The sequence below is a fragment of the Ahaetulla prasina genome, chromosome 1 (genome assembly GCF_028640845.1).
Source record: "Ahaetulla prasina isolate Xishuangbanna chromosome 1, ASM2864084v1, whole genome shotgun sequence".
Classification (NCBI taxonomy): Eukaryota; Metazoa; Chordata; class Lepidosauria; order Squamata; family Colubridae; genus Ahaetulla; species Ahaetulla prasina.
In genome coordinates, this window is record NC_080539.1 from 239,308,211 (window position 1) to 239,327,348 (window position 19,138).

A 19,138-nucleotide genomic window follows, 5' to 3' on the forward strand; every position below is an offset into this window, starting at 1 on the left:
ATTTGAAGGTTTCTACTGTTGATACTGTGTTGTCAAGTATTGTGAGAGGTGGAAGTATGGAAGGGTTTTTCCTAAAGTCTACCACCATTTCTACGGTTTTGAGTGTGTTCAGTTCCAGATTGTTTTGGTTGCACCACAAGGCTAGTCGTTACCCCTCGTCTATATGCGGATTCGTCATTGTCTCGAATGAGACCAATCACTGTTGTGTCATCTGCGAACTTCAGTAGCTTAACAAATGGATCATTGGAGATGCAGTCATTGGTATACAGAGAGAAGAGAAGTGGGGAGAGCACACAGCCTTGGGGGGCCCCTGTGCTAATTGTACAGGTATTTGATGTGATCTTGCTTAGCTTCACCTGCTGCTTCCTGTTTGTTAGGAAGCTTGTGATCCACTTACAAGTCTGTTCCGGTACCTGTAGCTGGTTTAGCTTAGTTAGAAGAATGTCTGGAATGATGGTATTGAATGCTGAACTAAAGTCTACAAAAAGACCTTGCATAGGTCTTTGGAGACTCAAGATGTTGTAGGATGTAGTGCAGAGCCATATTAACAGCATCATCTGTTGATCTATTTGCTCGGTATGCAAATTGCAAGGGGTCTAACAGCGGATCCGTGATGGTTTTCAGGTAGGAAAGCACTAGCCTTTCAAAGGTTTTCATGACTACAGATGTTAGAGCAACTGGTCTGTAGTCATTCAGTTCCTTGATGGTGGGCTTCTTGGCACTGGGATGATGGTAGAGCGTTTGAAGCAAGAAGGAACATAGCACATCTCTAGTGATTTATTGAAAATATGGGTGAAGATGGGGCCAATTGGTCAGCACAGACTTTTAAGCAAGAAGGAGTTATCTTGTCTGGGCCTGGAGCTTTTCCTGGCTTTTGTCTGTGAAATAGGTCCTGCACTTCCTTTTCTGTGATCACTAGGGGTTGTGAACCCAATGAAATGGGGTCAGTTGTAGGAGGCTTGGCTGTTGTTGGTGTGTCTGAGATGGGGTTGTGGAGATAGGTGGCTGTAGTTTCCTTTCAAACCTGCAGTAAAACTCATTCAGGTCATCTGCCAGTTGTTGATTACCTTCAGCCTGGGAAGGAGGTTTGCCATAGCCGGTGATATTTTTAAGAGTTTTCCACATGTTTGCTGGTTCATTTGCTGAAAATTGATTCTTTAGCTTTTCAGTGTAGCATCTTTTGCTGCTCTTATCTCCTTGTTAGTGCATTTCTGGCCTGATTGTACAGCATTTTATCACCTTTTCTGTAGGCTTCCTCTTTGGAATGTCGTAGCTGCTTAAGTTTAGGTGTAAACCAAGGTTTGTTGTTACTGTGTATTCGCAAGTTCCTTGTAGGTACACATAGGTCTTCACAGAAGCTGACATATGATGTTACAGTATCTGTGAGTTCATCCAGGTCTGCAGAGGTATCTTTAAAATATTCCAATCAGTGCAGTCAAAACATGCCTGTAGCTTTAATTCTGATTCCTCCGTCCAGGTTTTCACTGATTTAATTATTGGTTTTATGGCTTTAAGTCTTTGCCTGTAAGCAGGTACAAGGTGAATCATGCAATGATCAGAGTGTCCTACAGCTGCACGTGGTAAAGACCGATAGGCATCTTTTAGTGTTGTGTAGCAGTGGTCTAGAGTATTCTTGCCTCTGGTGGGACAATTGACATGCTGAAAGTATTTTGGTAGTTCTTTCCTTAAGTTTGCCTTGTTTAGATCTCCCAAAACAATGGCCAGTGAATCCGGGTGTTTGGCTTCAGCCTCCATGATTTGGTCAGCTAGAGTTCGTAATGCCTTGTTTACACAGGCTTGTGGTGGGACATAAACAGCAATTAGAAGAAATGAGGAAAATTCACGAGGCGAATAGTAAGGTTTGCAGTTGATTATTAATGTCTCTAAGTTTTGTCACATAATTTGTAAATTATGTTAAAATCTTGACACCAGGTTGAATTAATATATAGGCATAAGCCTCCTCCTTTCTTTTACCAGATGTTTCTGGAATCCTGTCTGATCGTTCAATTTGAAATCCTGGAATGTTCAGGCTGCTATTTTCAATTGATTCATTTAACCAGGTTTCAGAGAAGCATAGGACTGCTGAATTGCGAAAATCAGAATAGTATTTGTTTAAGAGGAGTATTTCATCCATCTTATTTGCAAGTGAGCGTATATTTGTTAGGAAAATTGAAGGCAGAGGAGTTTTAATGCGACTTCTTAATCTGTTTAAGATCCCAGATCATTTACCTCTTTTCCTTCGTTTCCGTCGTTTGGTTTTTTTAGTAATCCATGGCTCTGTGGGAATTGCCTCCTCCTGTGTTAGAATCTCCTCCGTGTTTGTAAAGACAGGCGGGGGTGAGATTAAAGAAAGCTGCTCCTTAAAGAAATGTTCCTTAATTTTTAGCAGATGGTCTCGTGAGTAGGAAATCCGTAGTGAGTCACAGAGAACAATTAGAAATAAAGAAACAATTAGAGAGCATTTCACCGAGGCAGCCTTCGTCGGCGCCATCTTAGGTAATCTGTTATACATCTTAGGTAATCTGTAATCTGTAAGATGTGTTGTTTGAATTAATTACTATATCTGGCTGCCTGTTTTTAAGAACATAGATTACATGCAAAGCATTTCCTCCTTATTAAAGTATGGATTTTACGTGTGCATGGACAACTTTAATAATCAGACCAAGAATACAGTACGTGAAATGCTTTTCAAGATGCTATTTGTATCAAGTGCATTTGAACCTGGGGGGGGGCATGACTGAAGTGATACTCTTATGAAATCTCTGGAGAATTTCAGTAGGACATTAATTAATCAGTGCTTCTGTTACATTGTAATAAAATATGCTAGAGTGGGTGGATATAATGAATTTAGATGATAGATCTGTTAGTATAATTGTTCATATGTTAAATCAGATTTTTAAATTTAGAATTACTTGCTTTTGCTTTATGTCTTTATTGTTCTTTATATATACACATAACTATGACAGATTTTCAGAAGTACAATCTATTTAAAGGGTCATTTATTTTTGTAAATAAAACTTAAATTCCTTAGAGGGATTAGTATCATTGAATTTAGAAATAAATATTTGTACATGTTAGAATATTCTTTGTATAATAATAGCTGGTCTCTGTTATGAATTTCGTAGAATTCTACTTTAAAAGTTATTGCTTACCTCATTTTAACCAGTATTGGTTTGCTAAGTGTTTAAACTTGAGTAGCTTTGAAACTAATTTAAAAGCAATGTATATATTTAATCACAATGTAAAAGATGAAGATACAACGAAAGAAATGCTTTTTAAAAAGCAGCCTCAATAATGCTTTCTTGCTTTTAAATAAGAAAGGAGGGACTCTGAGATAGATGACAGAATTTAAAACACTTAGAAGATCACGTACTAGGAAATGTGTGTGTATAATTCAAATATGACACAGGGATGGAATAAGTTTTAAAAAATGATAAAGTGGATGCAAAACTTCAAATAAATGATTACAGTACAACAATGGAAAGAGCTATGGAAAAAAAACAATAAAACCTACAAATTATTATTCCTTTAATTTTAAGGGATTATTTAATTAATGTAAAGTTTTTTCAGATAATATATATGTTGATAATTATCAAATCATATAACAATAAATGCCATAAAAAGAAGGAACATTTAAAAAGAAGGAACACTTTATGGTTGTTGTTTTTTTGTAAAAAAAATCCCTCTTTCGAAATGTGTCTCTTGACTGTCATTTACTCTCTGCATACAATTCCATGTAGATTAAGTAGAAGAAACTGGTTACACTTTTTAAAACTAATATAGTTTATTAGAAGGCCTATGTGCTGTGATGAAAAAATTATATGCCTTTTAATGAAAGGTGTTAGTCTGAAAGAATGCTACCAGGCTCCTCTTATTCAGAGGTTGTAATTTACCTTCAGGTTAATAGTTCCTTGCCCATTATATAATAATACTTAAACCAAGCACAAAGGGATATCTCATTAATCTATATTTTCTTATGGAATCAGATAGAATAACTTCACGGCTGGAGCCAAAGCAACCAATCCACTTACTTTCTGTTTCTTTTTAACATCTTGTTGAAGAATGCATATGTTCTGTTTCAGTAAACAATGTGGAGAAAGCTACAAAGTAGGATTTCTGCTTTCAGTACCAGTACCTGTTTCTTGTGTATAACTAAAATCTGTGAAGTCTTAAGCAGGTGATTTAAGGGTGCAGACACAGAACAGAAGGAGGAAATGCATATTTTCTCCCTCTTAAGCACAAATACTACATAGACTGTGCTAAAAAAAGATCCTCTTTCATCACATTTTGAAATACATACACATTCATTTTTAGAATCAGTTATCAAAGATAATTAGGTTTGGGCTCCTAGCAATAAAATAGGAACCAGCTGCCTATCCAACCATTTATCAGAAATATTTGGAATACACAATGATAAAGGAAAATAAACTTTATCATTTAATAAATATTTTTATCAGTCTTTAAGCTATATGTCCTTTCTGCTCTCTACAATGTAGAGATAAAGTTACAACTTTTCTTTATAGATTATTCCTATAAATGATTGTACTTGTGTGAGTGTGTGTGTATGTGTGTGTGCATGCACATGCGCATGTGCCTATTTGTTATTTCTAATTTCCAGTGTTGAAGGGTATTTTGGAAAAAAAATTTTTTTCCCTTTTCATTTTGTATCATTCTTATATGATAAATGGAGCCCACTGAGTCCCTTGTTTCTACTCAGGTCTGACAAACAGTTGGGTTTGTTGAGGTCCTGCTTCCCAAAACTTTTCCTTCAGAGACCCAGTTTGGTCTGCTAGGTTTTTTTGGTTTTTTTGGTTTATTTTTAATTTATATCCCACCCTTCTCTGAAGACTCAGGGCGGCTTACATTGTGTAAGGCAATAGTCTCATCCATTTGTATATTATATACAAAGTCAACTTGTATTGCCCCCCCAACAATCTGGGTCCTCATTTTACCTACCTTATAAAGGATGGAAGGCTGAGTCAACCTTGGGCCTGGTGGGACTCGAACCTGCAGTAATTGTAATTGCAGGCAGCTATGTTACTAACAGACTGCATTAGCCTGTTGAGCCACAAGAGGCCCTAAGGCTCCAGGCTAGAAACTAGGAGACTGGGAGTTCTAATCCCACTTTAGGCATGAAAGGCTAGGTGAGTCTCAGCCCAGCTCACCACATAGGGTGGTTGTTGTGGAGATAATAGGAGGAGGAAGGAGTATTATATATGTTGCCACCTTGAGTTAAAGTAATTAAGGTAGGATTAAAAAAAAGAATCTAATAAATAAAAAATACCCCAAACCATTTATTAGAAAGTCCTTTTTACCCAATGTAGGTAAAAATCTTTAAGTCAATTTAAATGTTCCAGTTGTGGTTTATATGTCATTACCTAAAGATAAACTACTTTTACCCAATTTTGGGTAATTTACCAAGATTTGGGAAACACTGGCTTACAAGAGTTCTTTATCACTTTCTAGACCAAGACTTCCTTATAACATGTAGAAATATGTAAATGAAGGTTAAATCATCCAGACCAAAAGTATCTTAAAAAGTTAAATCACGGCAAATAAACCAAAGTTTATTAAAACTGAGACGTTTCGTTACACATCCAAGTAACTTCTTCAGTCAAAATTGGAATTTGGATAGGCAGAAAGAGCCAGAGAGTCATTGGAAAGAGCCAGCACTTGCCATACAGACAGGGGGGATCTATACGAAACCCTGAAACCCTCTTCCAACAACTGAAGAAGAATTCTCCACGATTTGTTCCTTGTCCTGAAGCTACAACCTGTAGGGCTCTTGCTTCTAATCTACAGTGAAATCTGTTAAGCAGAGGTCAGAGGCTTTTCTCTCACAATCTTGGTTCTTTTACTTTGCTCTTGCCATCCTGTCAGTCCTACAACACAAACCAAAATTGAAGGAAGGAGGTCGGCAGCAGCTAGAGGGAGGAGTGTGGATCTACAACAGCCACAAGTGGCCTAAAGGAGCTAGGCCAGTATTGGCAAACCTTTTCGTCACCGAGTGCGTGGGAATGCCAGAAACAGGAAGACCAGCTCCCTGACGTGCATGTGTGCGCCGGGAAGCTTCCGGTTTCAGCATGCCTATGCTTGCCAGTCATCTGGTCTTCCAGTTTCTGGCGTACATGTGCACACAAAGACCAGCTGGCCGGCGCGCATGTGCACACCAGAAACAGGAAGCTCAGATTTCCGGTGCCCATATGCATACTAGGGAGCTGCTCTTCTGGTTTCCAGCTTTCCCGCATGAGTGAGGAGCCCGGAAGAGCAAGGGGTGATGGCTGGCGTGCCTAGAGAGATGGCTTTCCGGCACACATGCCATAGGTTCGCCATCACGGAGCTAGGCAGTTCTTATCCCCTGTTGTGGTCATCACTGAAACAACCCATAGTGTACTTATTGAAGGCTATGTCTAAGGTGGAAAGTGCTACTTCTACATTAGATCAGGAAACAAAAAAAAGTCAGCTGGCCTTTGATCTGAAGAACTTTTTAACTTTCTAGAGCAAAATGGGCCTTTAATCCTGGGAATCCTGATTGCAAATCCATACAAAAATCAATTCGTTTTAATTTACAAGTTTAAATTTTTCTTCCGTTGCTAAGTAGATTGATTGGGTATTAACAATTACATTAGATGACATGACTAAATATGCCCATTTTCAATAGTATATGAGAACTATACATTTTTGTTTCCTTATTTCTCTTTTCTTATTTTTACATAAAAAAGAAAGACAAGGTTTAGTAATGAATATTTTAAATGGTAAAAAAATAATAATTTGATGATGGTTTATATGTTCAAGGCCCTTTATGCAGTAACCATAGGGCAGCAAAGCTGGCTGTGGAATTCTGGGAGTTGAAGTCCATCCATCTTAAAGTGCCCAAGATTAAAAAACATTCTCTTAGGATGTTGAATGCACCTGAAATTTGTATTTTGAAATTTCCACAGCTTCAACTATAGCAATACAAAAATGAACAATTGGTATTGGCTAGTGTTGATCTGAACAACTGAAAAAAACCTATGAAAATTTTATTTCTTAAAAATGGTTCTGATAGCAGCATTCTTTATTTCAGTAACAATAACTCTACAGAAAATTCTTGTGAGTAGAAATCAAAACGCAGCATTTCAGGGAATTGAAAGGATTCAAAGAACTGCAAATAATAGGAGGAAGTGTCTCTTGTCCTTCCACATAAAAAACAGAACTCTATAATTGCATAGAGAGAATCCTTATGTTTTAATAGCTTTCATCACATTAACATTTTAAATTAATTCTAAAATTTATTGTTTATAAATATTTATGACAAAATAGTGAATTTATATCTTCAGCATGTGATGCACATTTTCTTTCCAAATATTCTTTCTTATTCTTCAGCCTTTCTCTAGTTTCTGAATAACAATTCTGATATATTCGTTTTGAGGTTAATGTACTACAGTAGTATCATTTATTCAGAATGAGTGACTGACTAATCAAGCATGCAATTTCAATCAATGTAGATTTTAAAATTTCTTTTTCCTTTTAGCTGTCTCTGTAATGAGGTACAGTGCTTCATCATTTGGATTTGCAGTAAGTATTCTCATAACTTGTTTTTTTCTGATCGAATCCACCAGTTTCATCCACAGTTGCCACAAATACTATCAATTCACACAAAGAAGTTTAAGAAAGAGAGGAACCATAAGTAAAGTTAAACAATCAGACCAGAAGACTAATTGGATTTTAGGTAGGATTTCTTATTTGAATTTCACTGAAGAATTAGAAATGGGTCTAAAGCATGCTCCCAGAATTGGCCACTGTTTCTTGTATTAGCTAGCGTAACTCAAGCACATTTCAACAGAGGCTTAGTCCAATTTGTGGAGGCTTGTTTTATCAATAGTGTTAAGCAAGAGCTAACTTAATTCTCTGTGTAGAAAGGTAAAGGTTTCCCTCGTACATATGTGCTGGTCGTTCCTAACTCTAGGAGCCGGTGCTCATTTCCGTTTCAAAGCCAAAGAGCCAGCGCTGTCCGAAGAAGTTTCAGTAGTCATGTAGCCAGCATGACTAAACGCCAAAGGTGCACGAAATGCTGTTACCTTCCCACCAAAGGTGGTCCCTATTGTTCTACTTGCATTTTTTACATGCTTTTGAACTGCTAGGTTGGCAGAAGCTGGGACAAGTAATGGGAGATCACCCCATTATGCGGCACTGGGGATTCAAACCACTGAATTGCCGACCTCAACAAGCTCAACATCTTAACCACTTAGCCCCTGAGCCACCGCACCCCTTTCAGTGTATATTCTCAGGTTAAGTCTCAGTATCAGGAGATTAATCAGCTTCATGCTGATTTGCAAGTACTGAAAGCTCTGTTAGAAGCAAAGTATGGAATAGGTAGACATTTTATGGTAGTTCACATAGCATTTACATAGCATTAAAAAGTTCTAATACTAAGGGCAAATTTCAAATAAACAATCCTCCTCTTCCAACCCCAAAATTAGATGATTACATTCCACCTCCATGTTATCGTTATGCCACTGACGTTGTACAGTGGTTCAGGTCTAGGGCTGGACTCAGAGTTTAAGGCCATCCTCATCCACAGAAGTTCAGTGGGTGATTTTGATACTGTCACAGCCCAATCTATTAAATCGTTTTATTTTGAGAAAATAGGGAGGGAGAGCTATGTCTGCCTCGTGAGCTGAAGGAAAGTTGGGAGATCTATCTAATAAATACACCAATCCGTTAATAAAGAAATCATCTTTTGTAATTATATTTATGTTCATATATTCATTAAGAACTCTTTAAAAAACGTTTGTTCCTCAGATCATCATCATTTATATCTAGTAAGAATTGTAGTTTGAACTAGTGACTGTTGTCAATCAGGTGTCTAAGAAAACAGATAATTCTGGTGGTGTTCGTGTGAATCCATCAGAGATATGAAGTTGGTACTATAATTTTCTAATTTAGAAAATTCAGTAACAATCTGCACTTTAGTTTTTATTATTTGACAGTAACGTTCATCGCTTTGCCATAAGTTTGACCTTTCTACCCTTATAGAAAAGTCTTGTTTTTAAATATGTATGTGTTTTGCAGCAGAAAAGAAGTTACACTGTATGATTGAAGGGTTTTAAAATTTTATTACTCCTTGAACTGACGTAATTGTATTGTCTTTTGTTTCTTTTAAAATAAAAAAGTCAACTTTTAATGTTCCTTGCTTTTTATTCCAAAGATGAATGCTGCATCCATACATAGCTTTGCAGCACCCTTAGCAATCTTTCATTGCAACAATCTTTTGCCTTAGTTGCCCCAATTAATTTTTTTATTACCTTTCCAGTTTGATGCTATTTTGGATGTGTTGTCTTCAGTGATAGTTCTGTGGCGTTACAGCAATGCAGCAGCGGTTCATTCGGCGCACAGAGAATATATGTGAGTACTTAAAGCTATTTTTATCTCTGCTGAAGCTTTCATTAATACTTTATTTCTACTGGGCCAATTATTTTTTTCTGCCCTCATGATTTCTGGAAACCTCCTGGTGACACCATACTAAAAATCTTTTCACAGCACCACAGGAAAGCACCATATGTAATATAGCTCCTTTGAACAGTGGTTGCTGAAAACCTTGGATGCATCCTACAGTGCGGGAGGCATACATTGGTACCTGCAGCTTGAAATTCACATTGAACAGACTGGCCCTGCTGCATTAAGTGGCACAGTGGGGGATCTCAAAGCAGGCAATCTATCAAAGCATAATTTGTGTAAAGGTGCAGCAGTAACTCATTATTTTGATTTTATCTTATTCCACTGACAGAATATGATCTATCTGCTAAGGTGCTGCTTTTCCCCCCCTGTGGACCATTTTCCTTTAATAAACCTTTCAGCAAACTGCTATTTGACTTTTAGTGTTTCTCCACATAAATGGGTGAAGGTAGATACTTGTTTTAGGTGTATAATTATCAAGTATGTAGCTATATAGGAAATCCATGATTTCTATTCATTCATCCTGGCTGAGGTTTCAATTGGTTAGGGTGTCACCCCATGCTAATCAGATTATATGTTTGGGGCAGGAAAGACACAGATTTTATCCTCTTATACACTTTTTTATTCATTACGAAGGAGAGTTTGCTACAAGAGGTGGTGATTGGAAGAAGAAGTAAACCGAGTTGCAATTGTGCATGTTGGGGATGTAGGGGATGTAGAAAAAATGCTTGCTTCTGAATATGATTTTGTGCATGTATGCAAGAAAAATAAACACCTCCATGTTTTATGTAATGAAACAGTACCTTAGGAAGTTGCTTATAGAGGGAAAGTACCAGTAAAAAAAGATCAGAGATTAAAATAATTGTTACAACACTCATGTACACCTGTTTAGTAAATCTTAGAAACTGTCATGAGCAGTTGTAGTATCTTCTGAAGAACCTTGTAACCTCAATGAAAATGGGGGAAAGAACTGAGTACTGTATGTAATATGCCATGGCTTCATTTATCATAATTTCACCTAGTCTAGGTTCTAGACGAGTACTGATTTTGAACTTCCTAGCCTATGGTTGAGTAAGTTTGATCAGAAAAGTGGCATTAGAAGTCAAACATGAATAAATAATTATAACGTCAGGGACAAACTAAAGTTATACTTACAGTAAGTACATCCTTACCTCTTGCATTGCTCATTATTTTGTAAATAACAGAAACGAGGGCCCTGTGGATAGGAAAAAAGGATGGAGCTGTAATTCATTTTGCCACTGCATGCCTACTGCAACATTTAGGACAGAAAAAATACAAAGTAAATAATCTTGTATGAAATTACTTGGAATCATTAGATAGATATAATCATATTGTGCTTCACTGTTTCATATTCAACAGCTAAGTAAATATACTGTAAATTAGAATAAACATGAATCACTAGGATAAGCATGAATAATTTTGATCATAGTGCTTTGATATTTTCTTGTATGTTTCTCAGTTTGTATTATAGAATAGGTAGATGAATGATACTTTTAATCTAAATTTGCTGGGTAAAGCATTTAAAAGATAATTGATGTTATATGTTACCATAGGCATTGGTAGTAAGCCTTATGATATTTTTTATATATAAAATCATTGAGTATGTATATTTTAAGCAGTGGTGGGCTGTTTGGACTGGTTTGGGCGAACCAGTAGTTCTGCTGTGCCTCGCCCGCCCTCCTCTCCTCAGCCGGGCCCCTCCCATCTCCTGCTATCTGAGTCAGAGTCTGATAATGAAGAGGAACGGCCTGGCATGCCTCCAGCCCCCAGCCCTGGCACCATGCCCGGACAGAATGTCAGGAATGAGCAAACAAGCCTCCCTTCTACAGCATGTGAGCACAAAGCCAGCCACGTGCTAGAATTGCCGGCAGCAGATCAGGAGGACGGAAAGTCACAGTGGACGGATCCCCGCTTCCGGAGAATGGAGAGGCGACATCAGCAAAAGGAAGGGAGGGGCAGGCCTGGATAAGTGCTGAGTCATGGAGCCACACCTCATGGCCTATATAAAAGACCAGCTTGAGTCAAGCAATTTGAGTCAAGCAAAGTCTCATCTGGTTTGCTGAAGTCACACCTTGGATTCCTGCCTGCCCTGAGAACTTTGAAAGGAATTTGGCAAAGCTGTAGAGGCTTTGTGGCCACGCTTGATACAGACTTCCCAGACCTGGCCGTCGGAGGGGGAGTGGGACACGACAAGTTCTGATAATTGGCTGGCCTCACCCACTCGTTCACCCCCGCCCTATCCTGTCCTATATTTCCTTCTTTCTGGCTCAGCTGATTTGTGCGGCACCGCTGATTTCCGTGCCTCCACTTTTCTACTTACCAGGGCTGCCTTAAAAGGTAAGCAGCTGAGCTTCAAATTGCTGTATTTTGAACGCTGCGTATAAGCGCGTGTGAAGCGCACACTCACCGAACCGGTTGTTAAACTGGTTGCGGCCACCAATGATTTTAAGACCTAAAACTGAAAGAGGCTAAAGCTCAAAGTTCTTGTTTCATTGTTGTATTGTACAAACTCAGCATTTCAGAGACCAATTTCTGTCTTATCTAAAATCAGAAAAGAGGTGTCACCAAAAAACCCCATGTTTTGTGTATGTTAGAATAGAAAGCTGCCATTTGTATTTCAGAAACAGATATAATAAAGTGCTCTATAGTATCAGAGCCAAAGCTCTTGTCACTTGCATCAAGAGTCCTATAAATAACTTTGCAAACATATTGAGCGATTCTCTTTGCTCTGCCTGGCCCTCAGCATACGATCTGGCTGTAAAAAATATGTCTTCCTTCTATTCCTTGTTGGCCCTTGCATCATTCTGAATTCTTCATTCTCTCAGCTAAACTCCCTTCTTCAGAAACGGAAATGCTACTTCTTTCCTTAATCGTTTTGATGCGTAAGAGACCACTTTTAGGTTACTTTTGCCTCATTGAATCCCCAGCCTGATTCTCTGTCTGATGTACAGATACCCCTTGACTTATGACCACAATTCAGCCCAGAATTGTTGTTACTAAGGGAGACATTTAAGTGAATTTTGCCGCAGTTTTCAGTTTTTCTTGCCACAGTTGTTAAGTGAATCGCTGCAGTTGTTAAGTTAGTAATAGGATTGTCAAGTGAATCTGGCTCCTGCTTTGACTTTGCTTGTCAGAAGGTAATAAAAGGTGACCATATGACCCCAGGACATAAATACATGCCAGTTGCTAACTGTCTGAATTTTGTTCATATAAGCAGTGATGCTGCAATGGTCATATGTGTGAGAAACAATCATATGTCCCTTTTTTCAATGTGGTCACTAAATGAATGGTTGTAAATCAAGGACTACCTGTATTCCTAATCATTCTTTACTTACGGGACCGCCTACTGCTACCGAATACCTCTCACCGACCCGTGCGCTCTCACAGAGAGGGACTCCTCAGGGTGCCGTCAGCTAGGCAGTGTCGTCTGGCGACACCCAGGGGAAGAGCCTTCTCTGTGGGGGCTCCCACCCTCTGGAACGAACTCCCCCCAGGACTTCGTCAACTTCTGGACCTCCGAACCTTCCGCCGCGAGCTTAAAACATATTTATTCATTTGCGCAGGACTGGAGTAGGTTTTAAATTTATATTGATTTTAATTGGTTTTAATATTTATATCATTTTTAATTAATTTGGCTTTAGAATAAGTTTTTTAATTGTGTTCTTAATTTGTATTTATATGTTTTTATTGGCCTGTGAACCGCCCTGAGTCCCTCGGGAGATAGGGCGGTATACAAATTTGATTAAATAAATAAATAAAATAAAATAAATTCTGGTCCTTGAGTGTTTAATGAAGTTCCTGAGATACAGCATGTAACCTCCCATCCTACCCCCGGACAACATCTCGATATCTACTTCCAGGTTTCTCAGCAAAAGCCATGCTGCCTGAGGAATATTATAGGTTAAGTATACATATATAGAGAATGTGAGAGTCAAGGAAGATTAACACAAGTACGTTTCTCTTGCTGATTAGTTATTTATTTCAGTGGTGAAAGAACCTATGATGAGTAAATTGATATAAAAAAGCAATGTTAACTAGTTGTATTATTGATTACCATACAGTTAAAGCTAGTTGAATAGGTTTTGGTGCCCAATTACCCTAATAGTTAATTTAGCCTTTGTTTAGTCTTCTCTTCATTTCAGCCAGATTCTATGTCCAGAAGATGTTGTGGGCACCACAAATATAAGAGGCATTTGATGTTGCATATATTGGCTCTATTGTATAGATTGCAAAGTCTAGCCTGTGCAGATGGAGACATCAATTGTCCTCAAACTATCCAATCTGGAACTGATAATTCTGCTTAGCAGAAAAATATTTTTTTCTTTTTCTTCTTTTATTAATTTATACTCTATCAACTTATTTTCTGAATGCTCTATATAACCATCCCTTTCCTTGTATTCTGTCAATACTGTTTCTTTTCTCTCTACATTTTCTTTCCTTAAATTAGAATAAGTAGAATAAGCATGCTAGTCTATACGTTAAGCATGTGTGTGTTCTAGCTTCCAGCTGTCTTTTGTAAATGTGTGTATGACTACTTCCCTCCTGCCACGTATAGGTAAAGGAAATTGTTAATCTTTTTTTGAACCTTATAATACCTATTAAATCTCCTACTTGAATACTGTATGGATCTTTGTTGAGCTAATTATCCTTGTTCTGAGATCTATCACCTTCTTAATTATAGCTAATTTATCCCTTAATTAGCCCATAGCTAGTCCCCAAATTTAAAAAAATCAACAATCAATAAGATATTGTTATGCATTTCAAACCTTGTCAAAATATCCTATTGGTCAGATCTTATCTACATACCTGAAATTATGTGCATAGATGGAGAATTTCTGCCAAGAGTACACTGTTAGGCCTAAAACATTATGGTCACTGTTTCCTAATGAATTTAGAAATGTAGAGACATACTCTATGCAAAATGATGAAGCTTTTTGAAGTTCTGTTGATGTCATTTGGAATGTAAAATGCACCAGTGTCCTGCTATAATTACCATCTCTCTGATCGGGATGAAGCTGATCCATTTTTCACCATTTTTCACCAGAACTATGAGATATTCTCCAGCAGAACTTCTTGGGCTGCGAGATTCCCCCCTCTCGCAGAATAGGCCCTCCACTTTATGAGGGCCTACCTCATAGACGGATTTTGGAATCCCGAGAGGTGGCATGCGTCGAAGAAATGTCTTAGGAATTTTTTAACATCTGCTTTTAAGGGTTTTTTAAGGGGAGGGAGGGTTGAGATGGATGGGGGGGGCAATCCGTTGGGGATACGGCTAGGCCCTGCGAGAGCTCGCAGTACGGAGGTTATAGGTTCGGGTGCTAAGGAGGAAACTGGGGCTCGATCTTACGAGGGTTATTCCATCGGCATGGTAACTGGGAGGGGCAGATATGGTGGAAGCGGGGGCCCATATCATGTTCAGGGAGTGCGTGCCCACTGTTTGTGAGCGGTCATGCACTCCGGGTCCTCGGACTTCTCCCGTATTGCATGTAGCCAGACTCCTCAGAGCCTGGACCTTCAGCTGATGTTGTGTAATGCCAGGTCCGTGTTGAATAAAGCCCCCCTCATTTGTGATCTTATACAGGAGGGGGGTGCGGACCTGATGGGCATTTCGGAGACCTGGTTGGGCACAGAGGAGTGGGTCCCCCTCGTTGAAATGTGCCCACCGGGCTTCCGTGCATTCCATCAGCCGAGGGCCCAAGGTAGGGGTGGGAGTGGGGTGGCAGTTATTGTTAATGAAGGTTTGGAACCGAGGGAGGTCACTGTCCTGCAGATAGCCGGATGTGAGTCTCTCCTTGTGAAGTGGGGTGATGGGATGCAGGTGGGCTTGCTGATCACGTACCTGGCTCCTTGCTGTGTGGCAACAGCCCTGCCCGAGCTGCTGGAGGTGATAGCCAGGACGGCGGTTGATAACCCCAGACTTATGGTTATGGGGGATTTCAACCTGCCATCAGTTGGTAAATCATCGTCGGCGGCTTGGGAGTTCATGGCCTCCATGACAGCCTTGGACCTGACCCAGTTAGTTAATGGTCCCACTCACAACGGGGGAAACACTCTGGATCTGATTTTTGTCTCGGGACAGTGGCTGAATGATCTAGAATTAGGGGACTTAGTCATTAATCCCCTGTCATGGTCAGATCATTTGCTCCTTTGACTCAACTTCAGAACCGCCAACCCACACCACAGGGAGACGGAATCGATACGTTTATTTATTTATTTATTTATTAATCCAATTTCTATACTGCCCTTCTCCCGAAGGACTCAGGGCGGTTTACAGCCATATTAAAAATACAAAAATACACATAATATAAATAACAAATTTAAAAAACATTTAAAACGAATATATTAATTGGCCAAATTGCTAAAACAGTCAAAGCCGACATAAAACCCTTTAAAATTTAAAAGCTATAATTAAAATACATTTAGAATACATTTAGTCTAGTCCCACACGATTAAATAATAAAGTTTTTAATTCCCTCTTGAAGGTTCGGAGGTCAGGGAGTTGGTGTAACCCCAGAGGTAACTTGTTCCAAAGAGCCGGTACTGCCACAGAGAAGGCTCTCCCTCTGGGGGCCGCCAACCGACATTGTTTGGTTGACAGCACCCTGAGCAGGCCCACTCTGTGGGAGCGCACAGGTCGTTGGGAGGCTATCGGTGGCAGAAGGCGGTCTCGTAGATACCCCGGTCCTAAGCCATGGAGCGCTTTGAAGGTGGTCACTAACACCTTGAATTGCACCCGGAAGGCTACCGGCAGCCAATGCAGGCCACGCAGGATGGGTGTTATATGGGAGCAACGTGGTGCTCCCTTTATTACCCGTGTAGCCACATTCTGGACTAACTGGAGCCTCCTGGTGCTCTTCAAGGGGAGCCCCATGTAGAGAGCATTGCAATAGTCCAGGCGAGAGGTAACGAGGGCGTGAGTGACCGTGCATAAGGAGTCCCGGTCAAGGAAGGGGCGCAACTGGCGAATCAGGCGAACCTGATAAAATGCTCCCCTGGCGACGGCCGTCAGGTGTTCTTCTAAAGACAGCTGATCGTCAGGAGAACACCAAGTTCCGCACCATTCCCTGGGGCCAATACTTCACCCCCAACAGTCAGCGAGGGCGAAAGCTGGCTGTACCGGGACGCCAGAACCCACAGCCACTCTGTCTTGGTTGGGTTGAGCTGGAGCCTGTTCCTCCCCATCCAGACCCACACGGCCTCAAGACACCGGGCCATCACCTCGACAGCTTCGTTGGGGTGGTTTGGAGTGGAAATGTACAGCTGAGTATCATTAGCGTACAGATGATAATCCACCCCAAAACCACGGATAACCTCACCCAGCGGCTTCATGTAGATGTTGAACAGGAGGCGAGAGAACAGACCCCTGAGGCACCCCACAAGTGAGGTACCTAGAAGTTGATCTTTGCCCCCTGCCATCAGTTGGTAAATCATCGTCGGCGGCTTGGGAGTTCATGGCCTCCATGACGGCCTTGGACCTGACCCAGTTAGTTAATGGTCCCACTCACAACGGGGGAAACACTCTGGATCTGATTTTTGTCTCGGGACAGTGGCTGAATGATCTAGAATTAGGGGACTTAGTCATTAATCCCCTGTCATGGTCAGATCATTTGCTCCTTTGACTCAACTTCAGAACCGCCAACCCACACCACAGGGAGACGGAATCGATACGTTTATTTATTTATTTATTTATTAATCCAATTTCTATACTGCCCTTCTCCCGAAGGACTCAGGGCGGTTTACAGCCATATTAAAAATACAAAAATACACATAATATAAATAACAAATTTAAAAAACATTTAAAACGAATATATTAATTGGCCAAATTGCTAAAACAGTCAAAGCCGACATAAAACCCTTTAAAATTTAAAAGCTATAATTAAAATACATTTAGAATACATTTAGTCTAGTCCCACACGATTAAATAATAAAGTTTTTAATTCCCTCTTGAAGGTTCGGAGGTCAGGGAGTTGGTGTAACCCCAGAGGTAACTTGTTCCAAAGAGCCGGTACTGCCACAGAGAAGGCTCTCCCTCTGGGGGCCGCCAACCGACATTGTTTGGTTGACAGCACCCTGAGCAGGCCCACTCTGTGGGAGCGCACAGGTCGTTGGGAGGCTATCGGTGGCAGAAGGCGGTCTCGTAGATACCCCGGTCCTAAGCCATGGAGCACTTTAAAGGTGGTCACTAACACCTTGAATTGTACCCGGAAGGCTACCGGCAGCCAGTGCAGGCCACGCAGGATGGGTGTTATATGGGAGCAACGTGGTGCTCCCTCTATTACCCGTGCAGCCACATTCTGGACTAACTGGAGCCTCCTGGTGCTCTTCAAGGGGAGCCCCATGTAGAGAGCATTGCAATAGTCCAGGCGAGAGGTAACGAGGGTGTGAGTGACCGTGCCTAAGGAGTCCCGGTCAAGGAAGGGGCGCAACTGGCGAATCAGGCGAACCTGATAAAATGCTCCCCTGGTGACGGCCGTCAGGTGTTCTTCTAAAGACAGCTGATCGTCCAGGAGAACACCCAAGTTGCGCACCATTCCCCTGGGGGCCAATACTTCACCCCCAACAGTCAGCGAGGGTGAAAACTGGCTGTACCGGGACGCCGGAACCCACAGCCACTCTGTCTTGGTCGAGTTGAGCTGGAGCCTGTTCCTCCCCATCCAGACCCGCACAACCTCAAGACACCGGGCCATCACCTCGACAGCTTCGTTGGGGTGGTTTGGAGTGGAAATGTACAGCTGAGTATCATCAGCGTACAGATGATAATCCACCCCAAAACCACGGATAACCTCACCCAGCGGCTTCATGTAGAGGTTGAACAGGAGAGGCGAGAGAACCGACCCCTGAGGCACCCCACAAGTGAGGTACCTAGAAGTTGATCTTTGCCCCCCTGCCAACACCGTCTGCGAACGGTCAGAGAGATAGGAGGAGAACCACTGATAAACAGTGCCTCCCACCCCCAATCCCTCCAACCATCGCAGCAGGATACCATGGTCGATGGTATCAAAAGCCGCCGAGAGATTTAAAAGGACCAGGACAGAGGAACATCCCCTGTCCCGAGCCCTCCAGAGGTCATCCACCAACGCGACCAAAGCCGTCTCAGTGCTGTACCCAGGTCTGAAGCCGGACTGGAATGGGTCTAGAAAGACAGATTCCTCCAGGTATTGGGGAAGCTGATATGCCACCACACTCTCATATGAAGCCGCTGGGGGAGATCATCCGTGGTTTTGGGGTGCAGTATCACCAGTACGCTGATGACACTCAGCTGTACATTTCCACCACTGACCACCCCAATGAGGCTGTCAAAGTGATGTCCTGGTGTCTGGAGGCCGTACAGGTCTGGATGGGGAGGAATGGGCTCCGACTCAATCCCTCCAAGACTGAATGGCTGTGGATACCGGCGTCCCGGTACAGTCAGATGGTTCCATCGCTGACTGTGGGAGCTGAGTCATTGGCCCCTATGGAGAGGGTTCGCAACTTGGGTGTTCTGGACGTTCGTCTGTCGTTAGAAGAACATTTGACAGCTGTCGCCAGGGGAGCCTTTTATCAGGTGCGCCTGATTTGCCAGTTGTGCCCCTTCATAGACCGGGATGCCTTGTGCACAGTCACTCATGCCCTTGTCACTTCCCGCCTGGACTACTGTAACGCTTTCTACATGGGGCTCCCCTTGAAGGGCACATGGAGA

At 41.2% G+C, this 19,138-nt stretch overlaps 1 protein-coding gene across 1 annotated transcript in view; it reads left to right on the forward strand.

Moving 5' to 3' along the window:
- Positions 1–19,138, forward strand: part of TMEM163 (transmembrane protein 163) — a 104,548-nt gene that overhangs the window by 46,908 nt on the left and 38,502 nt on the right. The window contains exons 3-4 of the mRNA XM_058194156.1: positions 7,514–7,557; positions 9,296–9,387. Of these exons, the coding sequence (XP_058050139.1) occupies positions 7,514–7,557; positions 9,296–9,387 (136 nt within the window). The remainder of the gene's footprint in view (positions 1–7,513; positions 7,558–9,295; positions 9,388–19,138) is intronic.